We start from the raw sequence: 11,619 nt of genomic DNA, 5'->3' as shown, positions 1-11,619 counted from the left end.
TTTTGGATAAAAGACTGGAGCGGAATGAGGCGAGGGTTCCGGGGCTTTATAATAATTGAGGGGAAAGCTGAATGCGTTCTAGTCGAAACCGCTTCGGGAGCGACTGGAAACGAGTCTGCCAGGGGCGTACTGGCCCGAAAGTCATTTTCACTAGCCCAAAAGCTCCTTATAAATATGGAAAATTTTCCCAAAAATTTTCCCTGAATAATTTCGCTGTTGTCTGTAAATGAGCTCATATTGTGAGAAGGCTCGGCTACCAAATCAAGCCTGGCTTCCAAGCTCCCCAAGAAAGTGATCCCAAAAATTTTTCTTGCTGCTCGTCAGGCTAGTCCCGGGCTATCGGACATGTACTTCATTGCACGCTGTGTGGGTGTCTGTAAGGAACGTTTGCCTCTATTTATTTCTGTAAGTTTTTTGCCCCGAAATTTTTAGTCCCAGCTATTTTGTGGACCTGAAACACTACTTTAGTCAAAGAAGAGCAAAGGCAGGGCGACTGTGTCAAGGATGGCAGCAAAAATAAGAAAAGAGAAACAAGTTGTGTGAATTTATTGCAAACAAATAAAACAGAAATTATAGTTGTTGTGTTAATCCGAGTCTTCGTCCTTCTTTTCCTTCTTCTTCTTTTTCTTTTTCTTCTTTTCTTCACTTTTTGGAGTCTGCAGGAAAATAAATAAGAATGTCTCTTATTTTTTTACTAACTTTTTCACAACTAATCACGTTGATAAACGGACGACACATTTTGATTTTTGAAAAAAAAGCCTATTTTTACCAACTTTGTCGATTTAAATCTATCTCTATCTTTTTCTCAGATTTTTGTTACTAGTGTTTTTCTACTTACGTAATTAGTTATTGTGACAAAAAATCCACACATGTGCATATTTGCCAAATTTTGGGTTTCTTTTTTGGAGATGAATTTTGGTACAGCTACAGCCAGCCCAGTCTGGGTCACGTAATCTCACGAAAGATTGCGTGACAAGCAAAAACATCACGGTGTTGAAAACAATGATAAGGTCTATTCCTTACCACAGCAGAAGTGTCCATTTGTTCCTCGTCAGATTGTTCAACTTCCTCGTCCTTCTTCTTCTTTTTCTTCTTTTCCTTCTTGGATTTCTTTGCTGGCGTTTCTCTTTCATCTAAAATTATAGATGATAAAAATTTGAACAGTTACGCAGGTAAAGATAGAAACAAGAGAATAGTGAATACAAAAAGAGACCATCTCTCCAGCATGAACAAAAGTAATTCTACTTGTTCTATTTTAAACCCGCTTTTCCTCGTGGAAACAGAGTATTTTGCTAAAAGCAAAGGACACACCAGTAATTTCTTTGCACCCTTCTAGGGTTGTTCTTACAAGGCCACAGACATAAGAAAGCAGCCAAAACTAAGTTTATCTGCAGTATGGTCATCATCATCATCATGACTCATCGTGCGGCTGCCAGTAGGCATATAAGGCCATTGCAGTATGATAAGCGTCACTTATAACTGTCTGCAATTTGATGATTTCAACAATGACTCTAATGTAAACCAAGCATAGTCTTTTAGACGAAGGTTGCCTGTTCCAGTTGTTTGGCTAGTTGGGAAGCTACGCAAAAAACAGTAAGAAAGTGATAAATGATCATCGCAGGGAATTCCCAATTTAAGCAATTGGAATAAAGAAGCCTGAAAAACAATTCAGGGCCTCAACGGGATTCGAACCCGTGACCTCCGTGATACCGGTGCGATGCTCTACCAACTGAGCTATTGAAGCCACACATTGGGAGCGAGGTCAATTGTGAGTTCATATTTTACCCGTAAGAGGAGTGAAATGATGTAATGTATATGAAATAATTCATATATGAACTGCGGATGGATATGAAAGTGATAAATGATCATTGCAGTGAATTGCCAATTTAAGCAATTGGAATAAAGAAGCCTGAAAAAAAAAAATTCAGGGCTTCAAAAAAAAAAAAATAAGCAAAAATTATTAAGGGTAGGGCTGTGTCCTGCTAATCCCGTTTTTCCCACTGCTCCCAATCTAACCAAATGCCTGGAACAGAGAAAAATCTTTGACTTTTTTATTTAATTAATATCATTATTTTTTTTATTATTATTTCGAAGCTTAACCTGGTCTCAACCACAGACGCTTTGCAACCTAAGCCTTTTGGCAGCAACATTAGTTTGTTTCAAAATTAAAGCACAGTGTGCGAGGCCACAGACCTTCCTCTGTGGCTGGTGTGCTCGGTGTAACTGGGACGCTGTCACCTGGTGTTGCATCTTCTCCATTTTCCTCAGATCTCTTTCTCTTCTTGCCTGGTGTGGCGATTGTTGAGTCAGCAGCAGGATTGTACGACATCACAACACTGGTGAATAAGTTAGCAAGGAAAAAACAAAATGTAAGTAACTGCACTAGCCATCATAAATGACACAAAAACAATCATACAGGGCACTGTTCTAGCCTGATAAAACAGACAGCTACCTTCGCATGCGCAAATCATTCTCAGCTTTAAAGATGTCTGATGACCGACCGGCAAAATTTCCACACTGACAACATTTGTTTAGTGACTGTGATTACCATCACCAGGTAATAACTGATCAGTACCCATAACGGCCATAAATTATATTTGTAGGGGTGGAAGGGTTTTTTTTCTTGCCAGCATTCATTTTGAAGTGAAGTGGAGTCTTTTTCAAAGAGGGAAGCATGTAAAAAGTGAAAAACAATTATAAACTTGTGGCCCTCAAATATTAAATTACTGTAGAGCAGGGAAAAGTGAAAAATAGGTTATAAAAATTATTGTTTCTGCTGATACCTTTTGTTTTCATACTTGTCCACTCGTGCTTTGGCCTTGCCAGTTCCACTGATTCGTCTCAACTGAAAAAAAAAATCAAATTAACACTCACTTTAATATGTTACGGTAGGGCACGAAATTGTGCCTAAGACAGGCGCCAGTGCCACTGATGTTCCAGTCTGGCAATCAATCCCTGAAACTTAGTCAATGATGAATGCAAATAAGGTGAAAATAATGCATTCTAGAGGTTCTATCTAGTAAAATGTCAGAGTAAAAATGTTTTGTTTTTTTTATTTATTTTTTGGCAACCAAAATTTTTGGACTTGGCTACCACTCTAAAATATTTAGAAGCCAAGTGGCTAATGTTAAAAAAAGTTAATTTCATGCCCTGTACAGCAGTTTTGTTACGACTACCAATTTGTCAAATAACAAGTAAAAATAGTGTAATATGCCAATGAGAGCTCAAGGCAGCAGCATGCATGCAAACTGTGCCAAGTGTGGTGAAACAGGAAACGGTGTTGAGACAAGCACAGGAAAACAAGTCACTGGTGTGAACTGCAGAAAAATGTCCCCTGCGCCAAGTATGGGAAAGCATGCAACTGGTGGTGAGGGTCACTAACGCACCTGATTTTCTTCTAGTGATTTCAGCCTCATTTCAAGCTTTGCTCTGTTCTCGATGCCCATGGCTGTTCCACTGTCCTCACCCAAGGCATCCACTCGAGCAGCAAGGGAGGTTTTGGCAGCTAACATTCTGGAGATCTGTCAAAAACAGTTCAGACATTAAAATTACAAGGGTAGGCTTTTTGTGTAAGTAGCAGGGAAAAAAGTATAAGTGGAAGGGATCCTGTCCTTGATCTGCCTTCTGGCCTCAGTTAACTTCATTATGGGATGGAGTCCCAGGGGGTATTCAGGATTTCAAATGACGGAGATGAACGAATGGGGGAAAAATTCAAGACCCCAAAAAATCCCTAGATCAAAAATTAACCTCTCAAAAATCAACAGCAAAACATGTTTGATTGTACTTTATTCACAGAAAAACGCAGCCACCTGGGGAATCCCTACATTCTGCCCCTTCTTTTCCCATGTCCCGTTGGCTTTCACCCCTTTACCCCATCCCCAGGGGGGTACTCGGGATTTTAAGTGACGGGGATGATCGAAGGATTTTATTGGGTTCGAAATTTTCGATTCCGGCATTTTTTTGGGGGGTAGGAAAATTTAGCAAGTATTTTTTTTATTTAAGTAGGGATGTTTTTGGGTATTTAAAACAATCTGAACATTCGTGGTAGTGCTTGGCAAAAATAAAGGTACCAAATAGATCTCATAACATAGTTGTAACGGTTTGAGTACAGATAACAAAAATCTGCCAAAACTTAAGCACTCAAGCTGACCCCGCGAGAGAAAAATGGCTTTGAAGTTGCCAGTATTTCAGCTAAAAAGGAACGTTTCACGCCAGTTCAAAACAAAATGGCGCACGTTTTAAACAATTTTACGATGTTTAACTTTAATTTTCTCGTGAATGCTTTAAAATACAATTACGGGGTCACTAACACAAATGAATTTCAGTAAGATCTTTTAAATAGTATAGAAAATGTTATCCTGCTGAGTATATTGCTCAAACTTTCAGCGGAATCCGTCTTAACCAAAACATGCAAAATTCTGTCAAATATTAGTACTCATTAAACAAAACTTGGTTCAATCCTAGAAATAAATGCCACAGTGGCAGTGCAGGATACCTGATTAAAGGAAATTTGTTATCACATGGAAAAAAATTACTCCAAACTGCATTTAAAACCAAACAAATTTATAAAGCAATGCCGTCTACATATCCTTACAATCAAATCATGTAATTTTTCATGAGGCTTTACAGACCTTTCCTTTGTGCTTTGGTGTCGTTTGACCCACTAGAGATGCATGGAAGATCAGACCATATTTTGGCGTGTCATGCTTTGTCTTGAGTGCCCTGTTAAAAAAGTAAAAAGAAAATTGATTTGCTATTGTCTCTTGTGAGATTTTCAATGATGCTATGCATACAGTAAAAACCCGCGTGTAAGAACCTAGGCCTTTAAGAACCTTCTGGCAGAAATTTGCTTTTATAATACCCCAAAATATAAGAACCTGTTTAGCCAAACAAATTCCTACAGGTTCTTACATGTAGGGTTTAACTATTTAATTTATATATATTTTTTACCAAAAACCAGAAAGGTAATGTTACTGGGGTATATACAGTATGTTGTTGGACTTTTGGCAACATGGGTACATTAATAAATATTTATAATGAAGAACAGACCAGATTTTATACTATTTTCTGATAATCAACAACAATGTCTACTCTGTATAAGGAACCTGATTAAGAACCTACTAAGCCTAAACTGTCAATAAGTACCCCATAAGACAAGAACCAGTTTTGTCAAACTAGTAGGTTCTTACACGCAATTTTTTCTGTACTATAATGTCACGCCTTTTATAAAAAAGCGTAGAAAAGTTACAAGGCTAAAATAAAGTGATTGAAAAACCGTAAAAATGTTCCAGCCATTAAAAACTGAGCATTGGCAATCAGACTACTGCCTTCAATGAATAAATAGGTGATTATTGAAAAAAAAAAAAAAACAAGAAAGGAATCACAGCATACCGGGTATTTTTTAATTGAGTATAAATTTCTGCTAACCTGAACAAAGCCTTTTCAGCTCCTAATATTTGTACTGTTGAGGATGGATGCTTGGCCAAGTTTAGAAGTGACCCTGTTGAAGGAGACACACTTAAGTTGCAATATAAGAATAGTTGCAGCTTTAAGGAAATACAATATCCTATTCAATACTTGTCTGTTAAAAATGACTTGACACTGTGCAGTATTTAGTGAAATGAGTCTGAATTGACCTATCTGGGAATCCACAACTAAACTACTAACATACTGAAGTGAAGTGGCCTCCCCTTTAAGCCTGGTGGTTTCTTGGTGGTCTCCTCACCCTACCATCATGTTATTGCTTTAAACCTTTAATTCTAAAATGCTAATAACATGATGACGCTGATGATGATGATGATGATGATGATGATGATGATGATGAAGATAATGATGAGGATGATGATGAGAAACTAACCTGCATGGGCAATGAGTCTGGCTCCGACAAGCTCTCCTACCAAAACAGTCAAGTTTGGAGCAATGGCCGTCATGCGATTCTTCAGGTAATCATAAAGCTGGGCACGGTAATCAGTGATTTCAATCACCTGAAAATAGGCAAAGAAAGGTGTTGGCAAAGTAATAAGGAAAGATGTGGTGGTCTTATGGCTAGTCTGCTGGTGTTTAAATTTAGTGGTCTGGGTTTGAGCCTGGAAACAGTCACTGTGTTGTGTTCTTGGGAAGACACTTCACTAGCGGTGGTCCAACAGAACTAATTTCTAGTTTTGTTGATTCGCTTTTACAAAAAAAAAAAAAAGTCTCATAATATTGTCACTCAACCCTTACCGTATATAACTCCTTTGTGTTGTTGTTAAATGTGTGAAGGAAATTTCGCTCCAAGTAAGAGACTTGTCCTTCGATAGGTAACAGTTGGAGGTTTTATGTTTGAGCTTTTTTATTTCTTGTGAATGCGAGATGGCAACGATTTTATCGTCATAATTGGTGGCCATAGAGTTCTAAAAAGAACTGTTTTTCTATTAGCAAGACCGGTTTCGGAAACGAAAAAGAGTCGTTCCCTTCGTCAGTTGCTTTTAGTTCTGTGCTCATGTTGTTGAGAGCGGGTTATGACCTGAAGCTAGCAGAGGTAGCGCTCTTTTTTATAGCTCAAGAAGAACTCGCAATCAAAAACTGACCAATGAGAAGTCGTCGGTTTGCATCAGTTCTATTGTTATCAATAAACAATAGACGCCAACTGGTCGGATGCAAATTCTGATGATAACAGAATGACTTCAAGTGAGGTGTACAAATGGGTACTGGCAAATTTAATGAGGGGGTAACCCTGCAATGAACTAGCATCCCATCCAGGGGGGAGTAGAAATACTCCTAGTCGCTTCATGCCATGCAAACCAGGATATGCTCTAGCTTAATGGGTCACTAGGCTCGAATACAAAGTTTAACTTGTGTCGCCTCGTGGAAAACTGAAAAACCAACCTTATTATAATTACAAACTATCTGTACTGACAAGCTACAAGGTCCACAATGTAAACTAAGGAATAGACAATCCTTGGCAAAGGACTCAGATTCAGTACCTGATCACAGAGGTAGATGATGTTATTAATGTCTTCATCAGAAATCTGAAAACAGAAGAAATACAGTCACAAGCATTAATGAAAATCATTTTTGTGTACAACACCAACAGCTACATAGGTGTAAAAGGCTCTTTAAGCTTTCTAAATTATTACAGAGTGCGCTTCTCTGAAAGATAACTGGTCAAAGTCACACAGAAGACACCATCGACAGGAGAAAGTGGAAGTGAATTGGACACACACTCTGAAAACCTATGAACATCACTAGAATGGAACCTTGATATTAACCTTGAATGGAACACCCAGGGGTACAGGAAGAGGGGTTGACCTAAGCAGTCATGAAGGTGCTATACACTAGAAGAGTTGGAAGCAAAGAACCTGTCTTGGCTAAAGGCCAAGAAAATTACAAGAAAATTGCACATCAGTGAAGAGTCACGGTGGACACTCTATGCTCCCCTACAGAAGAGCAAGATTGTGTGCTGTATCTTAAAGGATATTGTTTACCCTGTTACAGTCCGTTACCAATAATTGACTACCTTATTACATGAAATTTTCGCGACACTTTAATTTCGCGAATTTCGCGATTCTAAAAAAATCGCAAAATTAAAGTGACGCGAACAAAAGGTGTCGTGAACATAACATGACGCGAATATTAAGTGACTCGCATATGTCAGTAATCAATGTAAATGGATGTTGTCGTCACTTGTAGACATTCTGAGAACTGCTGTATTGAGAAAAAGTCCTCTCCTGTGTTTTTGTTAATTTTGACGTTATTGTTCCTTTGATGAAGTCGTTTTATATAATTCAAAGGCATGTCAAAATATATTGCTCAGAAAATGTAAATTGCGTCTCACTCAAAAACGAGAAATTAATTAAAAGTGATTCAAAATACAATATTTTTCGCAAAATCGCGAAATTTAAGTGTCGCAAAATATGTGCACCTCAAAATCGCGAAATTAACGTGTCGCAAAAATTTCATGTTATAAGGTAGTTTTCCATGTTGCTACGTTACACATGATGTACTTCAGTTCCCATGGAAATCTCAGCAGCAGCTTTCACCTCCTCTTCAACTTCCTCAGGTAGGATCTCTGACAGATCAGTTTTATCAGCATTCAAACGAGTGCCTGAAAAGATGTAAATGATGAAAGTGACACAACAGTTCACAGCTCAATAAAATGGCCTAATGTGCCTTATGCACAACTTTGAGAGAAACTTTTGTCTTTTATCTACTGAAGAAAAATACTGCTTTCTAATGACTGTGCTCGTAAAGTCTAACGGCAGACACGTAGCATCCTTAATTGTTTATCTTGGTCTGCATTTTCTTTGATGGTTGTAAAATCTACTTCATACGGGGGGGCATAGTCTGTCACATGTGCTGCATTTGACTGTGCCATGGTATAAGTTGGTCCTGCTACAACTTGAGATCTTAATATTGTCTTCAACCACTTCTCTGATTAAAAAATATGAGCTAGGAATTTAGCATGCTGTTGACTCAATATACAATATTCACTGTAGTTTTTTTTTTACCTTTTTAGCCTCAATATCCACGTACAAATTCTCCTCACTGATCCTCATACATTTCCTCATAGTATAAGTTGGGAGAATTTGTTAAAGGATCATAGCAATTTCCCTTTGGTGATCATTTTATTAATTCTCTTAACCTTTTCTCTTGATTAAGTATTGCAATTGAGGAGAAATTTGATGTTGGTCAGTGAACTCAATGACAAAATAATTCACCTACCCATAGTTTTGACAGTCTTGGCATAAGCTAAGTTGTCAGTGACTATCTTGCCCAGCTCAGGAAAATGCCAGCCATACCACTCACGACAGCGCATGATGTAGTTGTTCAGTTCTTTGTCCAAGTCATCAAGTAAAGATATTGCCTGCACAATCATGGTATCCACCTTGTCTGGACTGAACTTGAGTTTATAACGTGACAAGCTGGAAAAAGATAACAATGCAACTATACATCAGGCATTTTGCCAGCCAATAGTTGTCCACATTATTGGAGAGTAAACACCTTCACGTAAAGATGCTAGAACTCTTCAATTCCAAGATGAAAATATATATTTTTTTTTCTGGTTGCCCCCTTTCCCCCTTCCCCTGAATATCATCACCCATTTGAATGTGTACACACCTGTGAGCTAATCCTAAAGCCATTGCACTCATTTCTTTATTAGGAAGACCTGCAACCGAAAATGGAAACAATCAACAATCAAGACAACAAAAACTGCAAAGAATTTTTAAGTACCAAATTCTCTTAAATTCACTTTCCAGGACATTGAATTCTGATTTCCAAATTCAAGGATTTTCTGTCAGGTATATACAAACCCTGTACAAAAACCTTCTGAATCAGATGGCAGTTTGGGTCAAAAAGAACTTTGTAAACAACTGAATAACATAGGGTTCAATATAAGATCAGTGGCTAGTGACGTCAGCACAGATGTCGAACACGATCATATAACAAAGAATGATTATTTATTGTTTACCTGTGATAAGGCTGTTTAGCTGCAGTCTAATGCCTCGCATGAGCTCCTGAACAGCAGAACTGGACACACAGTTCAAACTAAGCTTCTCCTGAAATTCAAACAAAGTTGAGGGTTGCATAAACTATGGTTAGAAAATGAGTTTGTATCTTTGCAGAAATTTTGCCTTTGCAAAAATTTTGTAATGATTAACAAATTTACAACCACTTTTTTATGCGAGCACCAAGTGGCGACTAAACTTTTTTTTGGTCGCCAGATGAGAAAATCAGTGATAGACGAAAGCACAAAGTGTTTAAAAACACTTCTTCCCTTTGAACTTTATTCCTACTTGTGAATGATCACAAGACTCAGAGTCTCCTACCTACAAAGACATTAAATTATTGTGTAGCTTATTGTGTAAATTATTGTGGTAGCTTGTGCTTTTCTTTGAAAAGGAGTTTTTGTTACATAGAAAGCTCTCTTTGTTTCAAGACTGCACACAACAGGATTGCCGACCGAGGTTTACTGCAAATATCGTCAACATCATCTGGTAGTAAACTTGTAAGTAAAGAAGGTTTTTAGTAAGCGTAGAAGGACCAACTTCTTCTGACTTGGAAGCCCCAATATATCAAAACCTTAAATGAATTCTTTTGCACTTTCAACTTCTTCTGACTGCAAAAAGTTTTCGAAGATTTACAGTGGAAACTTGACATTCCAATGGCGAAAGGAAAGCATGTTCTTACGCTATGCGCCCACGGTGAAGTCAGATAAAACCACTGAAAACATGGGGACTGCAAAATTTTGGACCCTGTGTTCACATAAGGTTCCTCACCTTGATTACGCCACCCAGCTTGGCATCAGCAACAGCCAATTCTTGATGAATGTCCTTGGCTACAATTTTCTTAAGAACCTTTTTAAGGCTCTTGCTCATTTTCCCTTCCACAGTTGCTGTTGCAGCTGAGGGTAAAATATAAGAAAGAAAAATAGATTACGATTCTGAGCCTTTACATGATGACGATGATGATGATGATGATGTTACAGATTTGATAACACCTTGTGGACTGGGTGGGTGGTCTAATCATGTCTAGTGCATTACCTCTTTACAATCAAACCAAATATATACAATAATTCTTTCATGAAAGGTTGCCTTACAAAGCAAGTGTAAAACATTATACGACAATGGCGCTTTGTCTTTGTCTATGATGTTGCGGCTGACCTCAACATCATACTGGCTAACAAAACGTAAACATTCACTGTTTACTGTGAACAACTCAAGAATAACAAACCTGCCAATGCTTCAGTAGTGTCATTGAACTTTTCAAAATGCTTCAGTTTAACTCTGTAAAACACAAATTACATTTAGTCGCAATTGAATCACAACATGTACATTACTGATCACTTCAAAAGGCATGCAACCCGGGCATGCAAATTAAAGATGAATTACAGTCCGTACTGCGCAATCTCGGCTGCAATGTTTATGTGAGCCTCACAAACAAAGCAAAACTAAAAATTACATGACAAACTTACCCGTTTCTTCATTATTAACGCCAGATATCCTTGCAGAACAAATAATAACAAGTAGAAGAACCTTGACGCTATTTCAAACCGACGTTTCAGCTCATCGGAAATTCTTGAACGAAGCGAACTGTAATGGCGGACTAAAAAACTTCATGTATGCTGTCAACGAAGTGTAACGTTTCAGCGAATTCAAAACAAAAACGAAAACAAACCCCGAGTCTGCGCAGTACGGACTGGAAATCAGCTTTAATGTTGTAACACAATCGAACCTGATGCTTTATATAACATCGATCATGAAAACTCACACTTTACTTGCAGCATCTGGTGTCTCGAAATCCTTATAAAGGTTATCGATCTTCTGTAGTTTCTTCTCATCTAGGAGCTGAAAATTTAGGCAAAGTTTTGGTTTAGTTTGTGAAGACGATCGATTGCAACCTTAAACAACACAAGAATATACGGCTTCAAAGCAACAAAAATAAAGCATTTTTTGTCTACTAAACGACAAGGAACTTACCTTGAAAATTGCATATCCTGCTGGCGTTTCGAATAGCACCAACATGGCTAACAAAGCGAGATAATTTGGCGATCAAAACTAAAACAAAACATGAGCTTCTTGCAAGAACGCAAGTTGCACGTGGAAGAGAAGGTGACTAGTACCCAGGTCACCGTCATAC

General features: G+C 38.0%; 1 protein-coding gene across 1 annotated transcript; it reads right to left on the bottom strand.

Moving 5' to 3' along the window:
* Positions 1–529: 529 nt before the first annotated feature.
* LOC144631107 (nucleolar protein 58-like) lies at positions 530–11,615 on the bottom strand. The gene is made up of 17 exons (XM_078489489.1): positions 11,460–11,615; positions 11,251–11,327; positions 10,714–10,766; positions 10,260–10,384; positions 9,452–9,539; positions 9,100–9,148; positions 8,704–8,903; positions 7,986–8,086; positions 6,966–7,010; positions 5,858–5,984; positions 5,428–5,500; positions 4,632–4,722; positions 3,387–3,521; positions 2,784–2,845; positions 2,194–2,336; positions 1,024–1,133; positions 530–656 (listed from the first exon to the last, which is right to left on the bottom strand). The coding sequence occupies exons 1-17, from the start codon at positions 11,502–11,504 to the stop codon at positions 585–587; spliced, it is 1,596 nt and encodes a 531-aa protein (XP_078345615.1). The 5' UTR covers positions 11,505–11,615; the 3' UTR covers positions 530–584.
* Between the last annotated feature and the right edge of the window lie 4 nt (positions 11,616–11,619).

The sequence above is a fragment of the Oculina patagonica genome, chromosome 11 (genome assembly GCF_052425735.1).
Source record: "Oculina patagonica isolate OP01 chromosome 11, crgOcupat, whole genome shotgun sequence".
NCBI lineage: Eukaryota > Metazoa > Cnidaria > Anthozoa > Scleractinia > Oculinidae > Oculina > Oculina patagonica.
The sequence above is the reverse complement of the archived record's forward strand: the minus strand, read 5'-3'. Positions and strand labels throughout refer to the sequence as shown.